This window comes from Natrix helvetica (assembly GCF_964273705.1).
Source record: "Natrix helvetica genome assembly, chromosome: 10".
Lineage (NCBI taxonomy): Eukaryota > Metazoa > Chordata > Lepidosauria > Squamata > Natricidae > Natrix > Natrix helvetica.
In genome coordinates, this window is record NC_138561.1 from 6,569,659 (window position 1) to 6,589,614 (window position 19,956).

The 19,956-nt window shown below is 41.6% G+C and overlaps 1 protein-coding gene across 2 annotated transcripts in view; it reads left to right on the plus strand.

The window, feature by feature from the left end:
- Positions 1-19,956, plus strand: part of LOC309397352 (cytochrome P450 2J6-like) — a 109,089-nt gene that overhangs the window by 3,195 nt on the left and 85,938 nt on the right. The window contains exons 2-9 of one of the 2 annotated variants that reach the window (XM_081963314.1): positions 274-436; positions 1,224-1,376; positions 3,196-3,356; positions 4,136-4,309; positions 5,981-6,119; positions 6,314-6,501; positions 6,829-6,970; positions 8,638-10,250. In XM_081963314.1, the coding sequence (XP_081819440.1) occupies positions 274-436; positions 1,224-1,376; positions 3,196-3,356; positions 4,136-4,309; positions 5,981-6,119; positions 6,314-6,501; positions 6,829-6,970; positions 8,638-8,828 (1,311 nt within the window). In that variant the 3' untranslated portion in view covers positions 8,829-10,250. Of the gene's footprint in view, positions 1-273; positions 437-1,223; positions 1,377-3,195; positions 3,357-4,135; positions 4,310-5,980; positions 6,120-6,313; positions 6,502-6,828; positions 6,971-8,637; positions 10,251-19,956 lie in introns of those variants that run through there. The other variant, XM_081963313.1, reaches the window with a different exon arrangement.

Below are 19,956 nucleotides of genomic sequence, written 5' to 3' on the forward strand. Positions count from 1 at the left end.
AGGAAGTTATATTGTTATCTAGAAATAAATCCTTTTCCCTCTACGATATGGTACAAAATTCCTACTAAGTAGTCCAGTGAAAGTTCTGCATACAACATGCCTACTAGTTGAGTAGGGAGGGGGTAACAACGGATCACTTTGAGGAATGGAGCAGGGAGGGAGCTACAGGTAATTGTAAGTTCACCACCTTGGTGAGGCTACGTGGTATCATTGCAGCGATTGGTTCTCAGTGATTTCCTAATAACTCTTTGCTCATCTGTTGTTTTCTTTCAGTTTGCAGAAAAATATGGACCCGTCTACTCTCTTTATTTGGGACCCACACCCGTAGTCTTCATTCACGGATTTCCTCTAGCGAAAGAAGTCCTCGTGGTAAAAGGCACAGAATTTGCTGGGAAAGGAGACTTTTACATTGTTGACATAATCATTAAGAAAAAAGGTAACGATACAATTTTCAAACAGTTTGAATATTTTGGAATATAAGACGCACTTTAGTTTTGGGGGAGGAAAATAGGGGGGGGGGAATTCTACCTACCAGGTATTCATCTGGGTAGTCCATAGCCTGGCCAGCTTCAGCACATTAGTTCACTCACTGGTTTTGAGGTTGGGGATGGTGGGGGCTGTGCAGGGGTCGGTTGCTGCCGGCATAACTGCCAGTTCGGTGCACATTCAATTTTGCGCAAGCAAGTTCACTTTACTTGCACCTGTGCCAGATGCATGCTCCATGTGCATCACGCAGCAAGTTTCAACCAAACTTCATTCAGACAAGCTAAAAAGTTAGCTATAACCCCTGCATAGCCCCCAATAGGATAAATTTCTTGCACAGGAACAGGAAGCTCAAGGGCAAGGCCCAAGAGAGGGTATAAATAACCCTCTCTCTCCACTCCATGTGCTCATCTGCCCAGGACCCAAAACCCACGTGGTCCTGTCCATCATTAAACCATCTTTCCAATCAGCCTCCATGTTTCCAGTGTCTTTCTCCTCAGTTGGAACCGAACCAAGGTGGATATTTCTTCCAACAACCTTTTGCAGCCTTCTGACAAGCAAAGCCAATGGGGAAGCCACAATGGCTTGATTGGCTGCATGAATCACCTGCTGTGATTCTGTGGCAAGGAAGGTCATAAAACAGAGCAAAACTCACCTATTGTCTTGCTTAGCGACTGAAAATTTGGGCTCAATTGTGGTTGTAAGTCGAGGACTACCTGCATCAATCTTTGACTTGACAGGCATAATCACACAGCCTTATGGTGAAGTGTGGAAGGAGCAAAAGAGGTTTTCACTGAGGCTGTTCAGAAACTTTGGCGTGGGGAAAAATCTGATGGAGGAAAGGATCCTGGAGGAGGCATCGTATTTGACTCAGGCTTTTACGGAGAACATGAGTAAGCTTTCCCGGGAGAGGGTGGGGTAGTTGGGAATTGTCCCTTTGGAGCTGCTCCCTTTTCCATAGGACACCGTTGACCTCAAAGTTGACCATTGAATTGGTGCACTGATGCAGAACGGGAGAAACGTAGAATTAGGATTGCATAAAATTCAAAGCCCTATTGGCCAAAATAAGACCTACCTTTTGTTTCATTTAACTGTAATGTTTCTAAGGTTGAAGTGCTTAGTTCTTGGTTGGCAGAAGGTTGATAGAAATTTGGAGTTAAGTGGGAAGTTTTATTATGTCTAAAATCCTAGAAAATGGAACGGGTCACCAACTTTTGATTTCATGGAATACTCTTTGCCACCATTTACTGGGTCTGTGTCCATGTTGGTGAACCTATGGCATGTTTTCAGAAGTGTGTCAGTGTTTGTTGCATAAATTCAAATCCAGAAAGCACACACAGATAACTGATTCAGCAGGATTCATTAACTTCTTTATATACATAAGAATAGATGAATAAATGTACAATACCAACAGGGGGTTCTTCCAAGTAAACACAAAGCAGGAGAGTTTCATATCAGCAGTCAAGCCCAGAGAGACTGCCAGTTTACTTCTCAGAGCAGCAGACCGCTTATGTTTCTGTTTCAATTCTTTGCACAGACTCATATCCCGTTGGCTGAATTAGTTGCTATGCCTATTCATTGACTGACCTTGTTCCCATGTCTCTCCCAACACTGGTCTCTGTTCTCCATTCACACATTCTTATGAGAGAGAAGTTCCCTGAGGATGGGCTCCACAATGAGTCTGAAAGCTTGGAAAACTAAACCTGTGCTCCTGCTGACCGACCCAGATTGGATCCTGCAACATTATCCTGGGACACATAGATTCACCTTCATTCTGTGTTGCCCCATGCTTCATATTGACCCTGTGATGTCTTGGTAGCCTCCTGCAGTCTGATGATTCCCCAGAAGTATTAAGCTGCAAATATGGCCCTCTCCATTGTCATTGTGGGAGCTTAATGTTGTTGTATTATATGAATCAGCATTCAACTAGGGAGGATGTTATGTGTGCAAGTGTTAACCTTTTGTAAAGTAACTTTTTATATCTTATTGTGTTTTTCTCCCCCCGCCCCCAATATTTGGGTCTTTTGTATTTTAGCTTTTCTTCAATAAAATCTATCTATCTATCTATCTATCTATCTATCTATCTATCTATCTATCTATCTATCTATCTATCTATCATCTATCATCTATCATCTATCTATCTATCTATCTATCTATCTATCTATCTATCTATCTATCTATCTATCTATCTATCATCTATCTATCTATCTATCTATCTATCTATCTATCTATCTATCTATACCTTCTCTCTCTCTCTCTCTCTCTCTCTCTCTCTCTCTCTCTCTCATTTCTATCTGTCTTCTTTTTTCCTATCTATCATCTATCTATCTATCTATCTATCTATCTATCTATCTATCTATCTATCTATCTATCTATCTATCTATCATCTATCTCTATCTTATCTGTCTCTCTCCCCACTACAGGGGAAGGATACTATGAAATCTCCCTTCCCTCCCAATTAGATGGGACTCGGGAGGCAGAAACTAGATGGGGACGGGGCCAGTCAGAGGTGGTATTTACCGGTTCTCTGAATTACTCATGATTTCCGCTACCAATTCTCGAGAACTGATCAGAACCTGCTGAATATCACCTCTGGCATGCATGTAAGCTTATGCATTTTCACAGCCACATTGGTTCAGTTGACAACTGTCCCATGATTATTGGCTAAAATTATCCCTGATCTATAGTCATCTCTTTTGTTTCATTCTGCAGGGGTGCCTTTGGAGCCTCACGAGTTGCTTGATAGTGCAGTCGCCAACATACTTTCCACCATAATATTTGGGAAACGTTTTGAATATGACAGCAACTTCCTGAGATGCCTGCTGGACCGGACCTATCAATATGCCAGACTGGTGGCAGGACCCTGGGCTCTGGTACCCTAAATGAGAATCCTGACAAACATTCAGATTTAAGGCACAACTGGTGGGGAATTAGAAAGTCAATGTTCTTGATGTTACCATCACCAGACCTTGAATGAGAAACATCTCACCCATTTGGGGAAATGGATTTTCCTTGCAATGAGAGGCCTTTGGTTTTATGGAACTCTCTGATCAGAGTGCCAGGAAGAGTGGGTGACGGCTCTCTTGAATAACAGCAGTTATCCAAATTGAATGGGGTATAATTCTTCTTCTGCTTCTAGGGTTTTCCCCACAACTTAAGAATCAGTTTGGTTCCTGATGTTGTGGGTTGCGAGAAACTGACTGGCTCAAAGTCACCCAGCTGACTTTCATGCCTAAAATGGGACTAGAATTCACAATCTCTTGTTTTTTAGACCAACTCCTTCACCACTGCCCAAGGTGGCTAAAAATTAGCGTCTATAGTCAAATTTCAGTTTATTTAAACATTTGACTCCCTTTCAAACTGTGAGAGATACTTATACGAAAGCTTTAGGTATTTTCTTTTATCTTTCAATATATAGGAATAGCACTTAGACTTATATACCGCTTCACAGCGCTTTACAGCCCTCTCTAAGTGTTTTATAGAGTCAGCCTATTTGCCCCCAACAATCTGTATCCTCATTTTACCCACCTCGGAAGGCTGACTTAACCATGAGCTGGTCAGGATTGAACTTCTGGCTGTGGGCAGAGTTAGCCTGAAATACTGCATTCTAACCAAATAACCAATTTTTTTCTTTTCTTCTGTTTGTTGGCAGCTTTGCAACGTTGTGCCCTTAGTGAGAAATCTTCCCCTGCCCCATCAGAAAATATTAACAAATGCCCGTAAAACGTTTGCGTTGCTTGAAAAAGAAATGGAAGAACACAAGGCAACCTTGACTCCTGGAGAACCCCGAGATTTCATTGATGCATATTTGGAAGAAATCCAGAAGGTAGATTTCTTAGTCTTGTTCTTGATTTGTACATTATATTTTTTCATCTCGCATCTCTTTCTCTAACATAACAAGTTTTGTGAGTGCAACAGTTCTTTGGCACATGGCTGTAATTTAGTCCAGTGTTTAAAATAGCACAAACATCTTCTTCTTTTTTGTTAAAAAATTTCTGTGTAACTTTTTTGGAATTTGTGTCCTTTATGCATTTTGTCCAGGGAGAAGCAAATCAGAGAAAATTCTTCGGGTGCTGCTATGGGACTTTGCTTAGCTTGTTCTGTAAACCTAGCAAAGAGTGAAACTTCCCTGTTAAAATCAAACTCTTTGAATCTGAATTTCAGACAAAGCGCAGCTATAAATACTATAAATATGCAGCCATAAACCCACTGAAAGGAACTCAAAGCCAGGCGTCCACATTGGCTCTTCTGCAATATGTGAACAGCTCACTAATATTTTTCAAGACTTTTCTATCTCTCTTGCAGTCTCTCTCTTGTGTTGGTGGCCTCAAAATGAAATCAAATCAGTTTATTTTAGCCATAAAGGCAGATACGACAAAATATCTAACTGAAGATTGTTACGTGCATTATCCATCTATCTATCAACTGTTTTCTGTCTATATATCTACCATCTATCCATCATCTCGTATCTATCCATCCATATCCATCTATCAACCATCTGTCATCCATTCATCCATCATATATTTATCTCTATCTCTATCTCTATCTCTATCTCTGTCTCTGTCTCTGTCTCTGTCTCTGTCTCTGTCTCTGTCTCTATCTCTATCTCTATCTCTATCTCTATCTATCTATCTATCTATCTATCTATCTATCCATCCATCCATCCATCCATCCATCCATCCATCCATCCATCCACCCATCCATCCACCCATCCATCCAATCTATCTCTTTCTTTCTTTTTCTCTCATCTACCCATCCATATGAATCCGCCCCTCTCTCTCTCTGAAAAACGATGAGTTTAATAAGCTCTACATATGAATAAGAATTAGTAGAATATAATTGAAAATATTATAAAAGGTGAAATAATTATCCAAACTTAGTTAATGGTGCGATGTACTGTATAGATGGCAGCGCAGAACGGGACAACATGGGCGGAGATGTTTGTCTGAAAGAAATAACAGTAAGCAGAAATTCCACTCCCTGCCTGGACATTTCTTCAAGATCAATTAAATGAAGATCTGCCTAGAGTCCTTGTAGAGTAGAGTTTCTTAACCTTGGCAACTTTGAGACAAATGGACTTCAACTCCCAGAACTCCCCAGGCAGGAAACTGTGGGGACACCTCCTTTTAATCATTAAATTCCTGAACTTTTTTTGCCCTGATGAATTTTTGGAGAAACTTGGGCATTTGAAAGATTTGCCGCTTGCATGCTTGCTTCTCCTCCTCCTCCACCTCAACTTCCTGCTTCCTTTTCTTTTTTAGTGATACTTTTCAGAATGAAGTCTTCAGGACAAAGCTCCCTTCCCTTCCCTTCCTCTATCTTCCTTTCCTTTTCTTCCCTTCCCCTTTTCTATCTTCCTTCCCTTTCCTTTCCTTTTTCTATCTTCCTTTCCTTTCCTCCCCTCCCCTTTTTCTATCTTCCTTCCCTTCCCTTCCATTGCAATGAATACATAGATGTTAACAATCCTGTTTCCGTTCTTTGTTTTAACCAACAAAAGCCAGAGAGGAAAGGTTCCAGTTTTGAAGAAGAGCAACTACGAGTCTTATTGTTTGACCTATTCATTGCTGGAACAGAGACATCCTCAGGAACATTGCAGTGGGCATTCCTCTATTTGGTGGCCTTTCCAGAGGTCCAAGGTACAGAATTGTCAAACGGTGTCCTTTAGTAGACATCGTAATATCTTCACCAATTCCATAACATGGGAAAGAAGGGAGTTAGATATCATGGCAGGAGATTCATAGATCTGTGTACATCGCTTGGAAGCAAACCAATGTCTACTTAAAGTCAATGACATGTTTTCCAGAAGGTAACTGAGTTCTTTGTTCCTCAGAGAAATGCTGGAAGGAAATAGACAAAGTCCTGGGAAACAAGGCAATCTTGAAGTATGAAGACAGAGAAAAGTTGCCTTACACAAATGCCGTCATTCATGAAATCCAGCGCATATCAAATGTACTTCCACTGGGACTTCCTCATAAAACTATTAATGATGTACAACTTTTGGGATACAAAATTCCCAAGGTAAAGGTAGAAACCTTTGAGTGGGAATGGTATCGTGTTGGCGATTCTCCAGGCAAATCTGTAGTTGTTTGATGTGAGATCTCTGTGTCTCTCTGTCTCTCTCTGTGTGTATGTCTCTGTCTGCCTGTCTCTGTGTCTCCGTCTGTCTCTCTCTCCGTCTCTCTGTCTCTCTCTCTCTGTGTCTGTTTTTCTCTCTCTCCGTGCCTCTGTCTATCTGTCTCTGTCTTCAACCATATCTCAATAGGGTCTTTCTGGGAGTTCATCCAGAGCCATGTCTGACAATGAGGGTTTTCTTCGAGATGACCTCATTTGTTTTGACTTCTGCAGGACACTATGGTTTTGGTCAACATCCAGTCTGCCCATCGTGATGAATCCCAGTGGAAGTTCCCCAATGAGTTCAACCCCTCCAACTTCCTGAATGAAGACGGGGAGTTTATGAAGCCGGAAGCCTTTTTGGCATTTTCAGCAGGTGAATGATTCTCTCTGTATCACTCTCTCTGTCTCTCTCACTCTCCTACACACACCCATACACACACACACACACACACACACACACACACACACACACACAGAGTCTTGTTCTCTCTCCTTCTGTCTCTCCATGTCATCCACACGTTCACTGACAATTCTTGCACCACGCAATGATCCCAAACAACCAAACCTTTCTTTAGAGATTCATGGAAGTCTGCTCCTAGGCTTTGACTGCAGTGGTCGTAACTGTGAAAAACGGCAAAAGTCACTTTTTTCAGTGCCATTGTAACACTAAATGAACTGTTGAGGACCTGTTCTTGCATCTGTATTGTGCTCTCTCTCTCTATGATGGGGGAAGAACAAGACAGGTAAGTATTTTTTGGAGTTTAAGACCCACCCTTTTCCCTCAAAAAAGAGGCTGAAAATCTGGGCGCATCTTATAAACTGAATACAACATTTTTGCCTCCTGAAACACCGCCCCTTCACAAAAATGGCCGTGCAGAGCCTTTAGGAGGCTTTCAGAAAGCTCCTGGGTGCTGGGGAGGGCAGAAATGAGCAAAAATGAGCCATTTTTGCCCCCAAACCCCCTGCAGAACTCTATAAGCTTCCTAAAAGCTATCCATGCCCTTTCTTTTGCCAAAAACAGGCCCGTTTTCATGAAAAACGGACTGTTTTATGCTCGTTTTTAACCCCCCTCCTGAAGCACTCTACAAGCTCCTAAGGGCTATTCATGCCATTTTTTTTAAAAGGAGGGAGATTTTGGGAGGTTTGCAGAGTGCAATTTTTTTTTAAAAAAAATTCCTCATCAAAACCTTCCTGCATCTTATACTCCGGTGAATCTTATACTCCGAAAAATATGGTACCTGAACTCTATAGTCAGAATCAGGGATGAAAAGAGGAACTGAAGTGAGAGAGGAAAGAATGGAAGATTGATTTTCGAAGATGAGTCTTTTCAAGGATAAAGGTTCCCCTCGTACATCTGTGCTAGCCGTTCCCAACTCTAGGGGATGGTGGTCCATTTCAAAGCTGAAGAGCCAGCACTGTCCGAAGACATCTCCATGGTTATGTGGCTGGCATGACTAAACACCGAAGGTGCATGGAAGCTGTTACCTTCCCACCAAAGGTGGTTCTTATTTTTCTACTTGCATTCTTATGTGCTTTCAAACTGCTAGGTTGACAGAAGCTGCGACAAGTAACAGGAGCTCACTCTATTACGCAATGTTAGGGATTCGAACCGCTGAACTGCCAACCTTTCTGCTCGAAAAGCTCAGTGTCTTTAGCCACTGAGCCACCGTGTCCCTTTTTTCAAGGATAAAAGAAGGCAAAAAACCTCACCGACTTTGGAAGCATCTGTGCTAAATTTATTTCTAGGATATTTGCAGGTTGGCCCAATATTTCATTCAGTCAACCGTTCCATTCTTCCTCTTTAGTTTCCTTCAGTTTAGCATGAGATTAACGATCCGGCTAGATGATTTTAGGGCCTTTTTTAATCTAGAAAAGCTTCATTAAATTTGATCATAATCATGGAGCATTTCAATTTTGGAACAGTCATGAGGTTTGGGATCCTACTGTAGAGAACCAAGCAGGTCTAAGGAATTGTAACAGGTTGCCAACTTCCAGCTGTCAGAATCTGTCTGGCTTCCCTCTTTCTCCTTGTCTTTTCAGGACCAAGATTCTGCTTAGGGGAAATCCTGGCACGGATGGAGCTCTTCCTCCTTTTCACCAGCATTGTCAGGAGCTTCCAGCTATCCTGGCCAGATAAATCCCAAGCTCCAGATTTGACACCACACTTTGCGATTACGCAATCCCCATCCCGCTTTAAGGTGTTGCTAAAATGTCGCCAGCCAAGTGGGTAGATCGAAGTGAGGATTCTGCAAGGCATCGGATTCAAGACAACCTTGTTCTCTCCAACAGCTGGAGGCCTTCTCTTCTTCAAATTCACCACAAGATCACTTTTGGAAATGCATAAATAAATATCTTTTACCTCTATAGATTCCATATAATACATCTTATGTATATGTTTGATTCTCATATTTCTTACTTCGTACAATTTTTATATACAATCTATCTTGTATTTTACCCCTCTTGTTGATTCTGCACTTTTGTGTTTATTTTCTGGTCTCATGATCTTTTCTTCCTCCCTTTATTGCTTCCCTATTTTCCCCCCTCTTTCCTCTAGCCATTTGTACCATAAATTCCATACTAAATAATACCCGGATTCCTCTTTGCCTTTTAGTTCTTTTGTGAGTCTGTCCATATTGGCGCATTCCAGTCCTTTTTTTATCACGTTTTCTTCTGTTGGTGTTTATTTGTTTTTCCAGTTCTTTGCATATGTGATTCTTTCTGCTGTAATTACATGTCGTATTAGGTATTTCATTTCTTTTCTCAGAATTCCCTGTGATTATTCCTAATAAAAATAGTTCCGGTTTTAATTCTATTGGTTGTGAGATAATCTCTTCGAGACAGTTTTTAATTTTTGTCCATAATTTTGAACAAGTCCACCCCATATGCTAAAAGGTTCCGTGTGCTTGGTTACATTTCCAGCATGTTGGTGCGCATTCCGGGAACATTTTTGCTATTCTTGCAGATGGTGGTGCCATCGGTAGAACATTTTGTATAAGTTTTCCCCGTATGCTGTTGCCATTGTTAACTTGTAATTTGTTTCCCAGAGATTTTCCCATTCTACCAATTCTATGGTATATCCAAAGTTTGTGGCCCACGTTATCATGGTCTCTTTCACTACTTCTTCCTCCATGTTGAATTGGAAAGATGGTTTTAATGGTGGACAGGATGACATGTCTTGAAAATCTTCGGCGAAGAAAAAGGGGGACAGATGCAATACAATAGATGCTGAAGGTCCCTGGGTTTTATGCCCTCTCTGGGCTTTTGAATTTGAGCTTGTATTCTGATGGGATTCTCCAGCTGCATTCTGTGTTTTCTCTGGGAAGGTAAGGCAGCTGGTGTGAAGATCTCATCGGATCCCCAAAGTTACAAGGCTGTAAGAGGGGGAGAACCCAGGAAGATTGAGCAAGAGCAACAAAGACAAAAAGGAAAAAGGGCTGAAGGACAATAATGACTTTCTTCTAGCAGGAGGTAAACCAAAGGGGGGGGGGATGTGGTGAGAGCCACAAGAAGGAAAGAGTAAGGAGGGAATAGAAAGGAATCTTCAGAATTATTCCAATTGGAGCAGAATTCTTTATGCTGTTATTTCAATACTCCATTCGTCTGTTATAGCTTGGCTTTGTTCCCTTTATGATATCTTCTTGTTCAGGAATGATGGGTTTTTTACTTTACTTTACTTTACTTTTATTTAGACTTTTATACCGCCCCCTCTCCCCAAAGGGACTCTGGTGTGCTCTGCCCAACTGAGTGATTTAGACTTTTGGAGAACTTTGCAAAGACTTTATTCTATCCAGAGTATTGATGCTTCGGAATAGATCCCAAACCAACAGGCTGCCCATTCCAATGCAGATTATACAGCTGCCCATGTTTTAACCAACTCTGGGAAACAGTGGTGGGATTCAGTTTTTTTTTTAACCACCGGTTCTGTGGGCGTGGTGTGGCTTTGTGGGTGTGGCAGGGGAAGGATAGGGCAAAATCCCCATTCTCTCCCCACCCCACTAACCTGCTTTCCAGCTCCGTTCTCCTATTCAGGGCAACAAAAGAAGATCAGCTGGGAGGCAGTAGGGGCGGGGCCAGCCTATTTGCCGGTTCTCCGAACTATTCAAAATTCCCGCTACCGGTTCTCCAGAACCTGTCAGAGCTGGCTGAATACCGCTCTGCTGGGAAGTCTCCCAATGAAAGATAAAACTTACCAAACCATATTAATACTATAAAACGGAATAGACTAAAACAGCCCAGTCCTGATCCCAACTGCAGCGTCAAATGTGCAATTGCCCAATCTTATCCCAGCGTTGAGGGAACAAACTTCCTTATTGGCTTTTTGTCAGCAGGGAAAGACAGAGGCAGACTGCTCTGCTTTGAATATGGCTGTTTTCATCTGGCTGTTTGTTCTTTCCCTCCTATTCTTCTGGTTTTGGAAAAATAAAAGTCCCAAAAGTTTTCCCCCTGGGCCGTGGAGGCTGTCCCTGCTTTGGAATCTGCTTCAGTTCAATAAAAGGAACTTTCTGAAGATCCTCGATCAGGTAAGGCTCCTTAATTGCTCTTATATCAAACTCCATGGAGTCAATTTGCAGAAAAGCAAGGAGTTTGCTGCCATTTTTAAAAGGAGGCTGGCTGAGCAGTTCTGTGTCTGTTAAATGTTTGTGTGTGTGATTGAAAATACACCCTGAAGCCCATTGAGGAGAAACAGAATAGAATAGAATTCTTAATGGGCCAAGTGTGATTGGACACACAAGGAATTTGGTCCATATGCTCTCAGTGGACATAAGGAGAATAAACTACATTCATCAAGAATAAAAGATATAACACTTAGAGATAGTCAAGGTTACTAATAAGCTGTCAAATCATACTATGAAACAAATCAAAACAATATAAATTGTAAAGATACAAGCAACATGGCTATAGTCATAAGTGGGAAGAGATAGATAATAGGAAGGAAGAGGAGAAAAATAATAATACAGTCTTAGTAAGTTATTTGACTGTGCTGTGGGAATTAGTTGTTAAGCAGAGTGGTGGCATGGGGAAAAAACTGTCCTTGTCTCTAGTTGTTCTGTTGTGTAGTGCCCTATAGTGTCATTTTGAGGGTAGAAATTGGAACAATTTATGTCCAGGATGCAAGGTATCTAGATATTTTCACAGTCCTCTTTTTGACTGGTGCAGTGTACAGGTCCTCAATGGAAGGCAGGTTGGTAGCCATTGTTTTTTCTGCAGTTCTAATGATCGGTTGAAGTCTGTGTCTGTTTTGTTGGATTGTAGAACTGTTGAGAAAGTTATGCAAATGATCGAATTCCAGCTACGTAAGGATAATCCTAACCCCCAAAGACATTGAGATGCTTCCAAAAGATTCTCCAGAGTTTATTTGCATTGCGTGGCAGGTTTATGAATGTTTGAGCTTAATTCACTCCACTCCACTCCACCCATTCTGTTCTGTTCTGTTCCGTTCTGTTCCACTCCACTCCACTTTCCATTGTTAATACCTTTCAGAAAAAGGTGATTATTTCAAGATAATCAGGTGGGCAGAAACCAGAACAAAATGGGCAACAGTAGCAGAGACTGAAATTAAAAAAAAAGACTAAAGCAAAGAAAGAGTTACTTTCGTCCAGCAGGAGTTAAACCAAAAGGAAGAATGCGGTCAGGACCATGAGAAGGAGAGAGTAAGGAGTGAATGGAGAGGAATAAAGCGATAAATAAAATAAAATTAAACAAGCAATGAAGTGGTAAATAAAAAATAAAATAAGCAGGAGGCTTGACTAGAAGGCCTCCAAGGTCCCTTCCAACCTATTCTATTCTATTCTATTCTATTCTATTCCATTCCATTCCATTCCATTCCATTCCATTCCATTCCATTCCACTATTCTATCTATTCTATTTTATCCGTTCTAATAGTATGGCCTTTTGAAATCACATTCAAATGAGTCTTTTGCCATCTCGCAATGTATATTTATACATCTGAACTGGACTGTGTTGTTTCTCTGTGTCATATAACATATGTGGGCATATGCTTATTTATTTATTACGTATATTATTGTCATGTTTATGTAGTGTATATTGGAGGCGGTGACCCTCTGAGACCTGAATGCAATGAAATTTCATTCTATGGTATGCCGATTTGTGTACATTTAAAGTGTCAACAAAGTGATTCCAAGTGGGTCCATATGTTAAGAGGTACCATGCCAAAAAGCAGGAAGTTATATTGTTATCTAGAAATAAATCCTTTTCCCTCTACGATATGGTACAAAATTCCTACTAAGTAGTCCAGTGAAAGTTCTGCATACAACATGCCTACTAGTTGAGTAGGGAGGGGGTAACAGCGGATCACTTTGAGGAATGGAGCAGGGAGGGAGCTACAGGTAATTGTAATTTCACCACCTTGGTGAGGCTACGTGGTATCATTGCAATGATTGGTTCTCAGTGATTTCCTAATAACTCTTTGCTCATCTGTTGTTTTCGTTCAGTTTGCAGAAAAATATGGACCCGTCTACTCTCTTTATTTGGGACCCACACCCGTAGTCTTCATTCACGGATTTCCTCTAGCAAAAGAAGTCCTCGTGGTAAAAGGCATAGAATTTGCTGGGAGACCAGACGTTTACGTTGTTGATATAATCACTAAGAAAAAAGGTAACGATACAATTTTCAAGAAGTTTGAATGCCTCTTAAAGTTACCGTATTTTTCAGAGTATAAGATGTACCGGAATATAAGACGCACCTTAGTTTGGGGGGAGGAAAATAGAGTTTGTGTACGGGGGAGGGATTCTGCCTACCAGGTATTCATCTGGCTAGTCCTTAGCCTGGTCAGCTTCAGTACATTAGTTCCCTCACTGGTTTTGATGTTGGGGGTGATGGGGCATAAGCTTCAGCACATTAGTTTGTTTGCTGGTTTTGAGGTTGGGGGTGGTGGGGCCTGTGCAGGGGTGGGTTGCTGCTGACATTACTGCCAGTTTGGTGTGCATGCAATTTTGCACACACGCATTTGCTTTGCTTGCACCTATGCCAGGTGCACGGTCCTTGCGCATGTGCACATGTGCATTTGACCATAAATGCAAATAAATTGCTCTGGGCATGCGCATAAGCAAGATGGTGGCGCCTATGGTGCCGCTGGGAGAACTAGTTTGGGGATGTGGCAGGCCTGGATCGCTGCCGGTTTCAGCGACCCAGGCCGCCAAAAAACTACCGGTTCGGCCAATAGCCTCAAAAGCACAGCTGATCCTCGGAGGGGGCTCCAGTGACTAAAGCAGGCGAAGTAGGGAAGGCGTAAGAGAAGGCAGCAGTAATTCCGGGTCATCATTTTGGGCACTGTGCGTCGAGCATTTGGAGGTTGAAATGCAACGCATGGAGCCCAAAAACACAAGCCATTGTCGGTGGCAATTTCTGCAGTTCGGAAGAGAATACGCAGAGACCAAAGAGTAGGGGCCGGTGGGCTACATTCGAAATATAAGACATACACCCAAATTTTCAGCCCATTTAAGAGGGAAAAAAAGTGTGTCTTATACTCCGAAAAATTTGTTTTTTTTTACCTACTGTCCTCTCTCCTTTTTCCTCTGAATGCTACAGTTGCCTACTCTCAAAGAAGAGAAGGAGAGATCGGTTGAAATTTTAGAATCATTTAATCAGAAGGAAGTTTCAAAATGAATGTTTGTTTCCTAATATTTCAATACAGGTAGTCCTTCATTTAGCAACCAAGGGCACTGAAAAATTAACTTAGGACAGCTTTTCACACTTACAACCATTGTAGTATCCCTGTGGTCATGTGATCATCCTTCGGGTGCTTGGTGACTGTCCACAAGGCAATTAGAACTTCAGCTCTGGGGTGATGGGACATAATAGGATTAGCCCTCTACCCATCTGGCAGCAGGGCTCCCTGCATTCTGAAATCACCTGAGGGACCCAGCATCACCCAGCAAGGTTCGACCAAACTTAATTCAGACAACCTAAAAAGGTTAGCTATGACCCCCGCATAGCCCCCTGGGAGTCTGACAACCAATAGAATACATTTCTTGCACAGGAACAGGAAGCTCAAGGGCAAGGCCCAAGAGAGGGTATAAATAACCTTCTCTCTCCACTCCATGTGCTCATCTGCCAAGGACCCAAAACCCACGTGGTCCTGTCCATCATTAAACCATCTTTCCAATCAGCCTCCATGTTTCCAGTGTCTTTCTCCTCAGTTGGAACCGAACCAAGATGGATATTTCTTCCAACAACATTTTGCAACCTTCTGACAAGCAAAGCCAATGGGGAAGCCACATTGGCTTGATTGGCTGCATGGTTCACTTAACACCTGCTGTGATTCTGTGGCAAGGAAGGTCATAAAACAGAGCAAAACTCACCTACTGTCTCGCTTAGCGACTGAAAATTTGGGCTCAATTGTGGTTGTAAGTCGAGGACTACCTGCATCAATCTTTGACTTGACAGGCATAATCACACAGCCTTATGGTGAAGTGTGGAAGGAGCAAAAGAGGTTTTCACTGAGGCTGTTCAGAAACTTTGGCGTGGGGAAAAATCTGATGGAGGAAAGGATCCTGGAGGAGGCATCGTATTTGACTCAGGCTTTTACGGAGAACATGAGTAAGCTTTCCCGGGAGAGGGTGGGGTGGTTGGGAATTGTCCCTTTGGAGCTGCTCCCTTTTCCATAGGACACCGTTGACCTCAAAGTTGGCCATTGAATTGGTGCACTGATGCAGAACGGGAGAAACGTAGAATTAGGATTGCATAAAATTCGAAGCCCTATTGGCCAAAATAAGACCTACCTTTTATTTCATTTAAGTGTAATGTTTCTAAGGTTGAAGTGCTTAGTTCTTGGTTGGCAGACGGTTGATAGAAATTTGGAGTTAAGTGGGAAGTTTCATCATGTCTAAAATCCTAGAAAATGGTACGGGTCACCAACTTTTGATTTCATGGAATACTCTTTGCCACCATTTACTGGGTCTGTGTCCATGTTGGTGAACCTATGGCATGTTTTCCATACGTGTGTCAGTGTTTGTTGCATAAATTCAAATCCAGAAGCAGACACAGGTAACTGATGCACCAGGATTCATTAACTTCTTTATATACATAAGAATAGATGAATAAATGTACAATACCAACAGGTGGCTTTTCCAAATAAACACAAGGCAGGAGAGTTTCGCATCAGGAGACAAGCCCAGACAGACTGCCAGTTTACTTCTCAGAGCAGCAGACTGCTTAAGTTTCTGTTTCAATTCTTTGCACAGACTCAGATGTGTTCAAGTTCCCATTGGCTGACTTATTGCTATGCCAATTCATTCGCTGACCTTGTTCTCATGTCTCTCCCAGTCATGAATAATTTTAACAAAGTGGCATGCAGAGCCATCTCTCTGGGCCACACCAGCTGTCACCCATTGCTCTTGTGGGTTCCAGCACGCGCATGTGCACCGGCCAGCTGGTCTTCATGTGCATGAGAGTGCTGGAAGAGCAGGTGGCTGTTAAGCCTGCACGCCGGGTAGCTGCTTGTGTGATTTTCGGTGCTCCCATGCACCTATGCCAGGAAACTGATCTTCCAGTTTCTGGCACTGCCCTGTGCATATTCATGCAGTCAGGGCTGAAAAGATTCGCCAACACTGGTCTCTGTTCCCCATTCACACATTCTTGTGAGAGAGAAGTTCCCTGAGAATAGGCTGCAGAATAAGTCTGAAAGCTTGGAAAACTAAACCTCTGGTCCTGGTGACCGACCCAGATTGGATCCTGCAACATTATCTTGGGAGACATAGATTTACCTTCATTCTGTGTTCCCCATGCTTCATATTGACCCTGTGATGTCTTGGTAGCCTCCTGCAGTCTGATGATTCCCCAGAAGTATGAAGCTGCAAATATGGCCATTTCCATTGTCATAGTGGGAGATTAACATTGTTGTATTATATGAATCAGCATTCAAGTAGAGAGGATGTTATGTGCGCAAGTGTTAACCTTTTTTAAAGTCACTTTTTAGGTCTTGTGTTTTTTCTTTCCCCCCCAATATTTGGTTCTTTTGTATTTTAACTTTTCTTCATGTATGTATGTATGTATGTATGTATGTATGTATGTATGTATGTATGTATAAACGTACATACATATGTGCATATATATATTGGGCATACCAGGGGTTGTAACACAAATATATATATATATATATATATATATATATATATATATATATATATATATATATATATATATATATATATATATATATATATATATATATATAATATTATATTATATATACTAATTAGCTCGAAATAGATCTATACTAGCTCCCTTTATTTATTTATCAGTATGTGTGTGTGTGTGTGTGTGTCTGTGTGTAAGATTGAGATTGTCTTGGCAATGTTTCGGCGAGGTATCACTTGCCATATTCAGGCTGGTGTTTTAAGTCACCTTAAAACACTTGTTGTATTTTTCCTTTCCCCCCCAATATTTTGGGCTTTTTCATTTTACCTTTTCTTCAATTAAATCTATCTATCTATCTATCTATCTATCTATCTATCTATCTATCTATCTATCTATCTATCATCTATCATCTATCTATCTATCTATCTATCTATCTATCTATCTATCTATCTATCTATCTATCTGTCTGTCTGTCTGTCTGTCTATTTGTTTTTGTAGATTTTCACGGGTGTAGGTATGCTGGTTTTGTTGTATTCGGGTCTTTTCCCGTGTAAGATTGAGATTGTCTTGGCAACATTTCGGCGAGGTCTCACTCGCCATCTTCAGGCTGGTGTTTTCGGTTTAAAGTTTACATCTATCTATCATCTATCTATCTATCTATCTATCTATCTATCTATCTATCTATCTATCTATCTATCTATCATCTATCTATCTATCTATCTATCATCTATCTATCATCTATCTATTATCTCTCTCTCTCTCTCTCTCTCTCTCTTTCCCTGCCTGCCTGCCTGCCTGCCTGCCTGCCTGCCTGCCTGCCTGCCTGCCTGCCTGCCTGCCATCTATCTATCTATCTATCTATCTATCTATCTATCTATCTATCTATCTATCTATCTATCTATCTATCATCTATCTATCTATCATCTATCTATAATCTATTATCTCTCTCTCTCACTCTCTCTCTCTCTCTCTCTCTCTCTTTCTCTGCCTGCCTGCCTGCCTGCCTGCTATCTATCTATCTATCTATCTATCTATCTATCTATCTATCTATCTATCTATCTATCTATCTATCTATCTATCTATCTATCATCTATCTTATCTCTCTCTCTCTGCATCTATCCATGCATCCATTTATTTCTCTCTCTCCATTCCCACCCCACTCCAGGGGAAGGATACTGTAAAAATCTCCATTCCCTCCCAATCAGAGGGGGCTCGGGTGGCACAAACTAGATGGGGACGGGGCCAGTCAGAGGTAGTTCTCTGAACTGCTCAAGATTTCCGCTACCGTTTCTCCAGAACCTGCTGAATACCACATCTAGCATGCATGTAAGCTTACGCACTTTCACAACCCTATTGGTTCAGTTGATAACTGTCCCAGGTTTTCATGTGGTAAAAATTATCCTTGATCTATAGTCATCTCTTTCGTTTCATTCTGCAGGGGTGCCTTTGGATCCTTACGAGCTGATTGACAGTGCGGTCGTTTTGAATATGACAGCAACTTGCTGAGATGCCTGCTGGACCTGATCCATCAACACGCCAGACTGCTGGCAGGACCCTGGGCTCTGGTACCCTAAATGAGAATCCAGACAAACATTCAGATTTAAGGCACAGCTGGTGGGGATTAGAAAGTCAATATTCTTGATGTTACCATCACCAGACCTTGAATGAGAAAGGTCTCACCCATTTGGAGAAATGGATTTTCCTTGCAATGAGAGGCCTTTAGTTTTATGGAACCCTCTGATCAGAGTGCCAGGAGGAGTGGGTGAAGGCTCTCTTGAATAACAGCAGTTATCCACATTGAATGGGGTATAATTCTTCTTCTTCTTCTTCTTCTTCTTCTTCTTCTTCTTCTTCTTCTTCTTCTTCTTCTTCTTCTTCTTCTTCTTCTTCTTCTTCCTCCTCCTCCTCCTCCTCCTCCTCCTCCTCCTCCTCCTCCTCCTCCTCCTCCCCCCCTCCTCCTCCTCCTCCTCCTCCTCCTCCTCCTCCTCCTCCTCCTCCTCCTCCTCCTCCTCCTCCTTCTTCTTCTTCTTCTTCTTCTGTTTTCCCCATAACTTCAGGATCCATTGGTTCCTGATGTTGTGGGTTGCGAGAAACTGACTGGCTCAAAGTCACCCAGCTGACTTTCATGCCTAAAATGGGACTAGAATTCACAATCTCTTGTTTTTTTAGACCAACTCTTTCACCACTGCCCAAGGTGGCTAAAAATTAGGGTCTATAGTCAAATTTCAGTTTATTTAAACATGTGACTCCCTTTCAAACTGTGAGAGATATTTATATGAACCCTTTAGGAATTTTCTTTTATCTTTCAGTATATAGCAATAGCACTTAGACTTATATACCGCTTCACAGCGCTTTACAGCCCTCTCTAAGCGTTTTATAGAGTCAGCCTATTTGCCCCCAACAATCTGTATCCTCATTTTACCCACCTGGGAAGGCTGATTTAACCATGAGCTGGTCAGGATTGAACTTCTGACTGTGGGCAGAGTTAGCCTGAAATACTGCATTCTAACCAAATAACCAATTTTGGCTTTTCTTTTGTTTCTTGGCAGCTTTGCAACGCTGTGCCCTTAGTGAGAAATCTTCCCCTGCCCCATCAGAAAATATTAACAAATGCCCATAAAATGTTTGCGTTGCTTGAAAAAGAAATGGAGGAACACAAGGCAACCTTGACTCCTGGAGAACCCCGGGATTTCATAGATGCATATTTGGAAGAAATCCAGAAGGTAGATTTCTTAGTCTTGTTCTTGATTTGTACATTATATATTTTCATCTCGAATCTCTTTCTCTAACATAACAAGTTTCGGGAGTGCAACAGTTCTTTGGCACATGGCTGTAATTTAGTCCGGTGTTTAGAATACCACAAACATCTTTTTTTTTTGTTAAAAAAATTCTGTGCAACTCTTTTGGAATTTGTGTCCTTTATGCATTTTGTCCAGGGAGAAGGAAATGAGAGAAAATTCTTCAGGTGCTGCTATGGGACTTTGCTTAGCTTGTTCTGTAAACCTAGCAAAGAGTGAACCTTCCCTGTTAAAATCAAACTCTTTGAATCTGAATTTCAGACAAAGCGCAGCTATAAATACTATAAATATGCAGCTATAAAACCACTGAAAGGAACTCAAAGCCAGGCGTCCACATTGGCTCTTCTGCAATATGTGAACAGCTCACTAATATTTTTCAAGACTTTTCTATCTCTCTTGCAGTCTCCCTCTTGTGTTTTGGTGGCCCCAAAATGAAATCAAATCAGTTTATTTCAGCCATAAA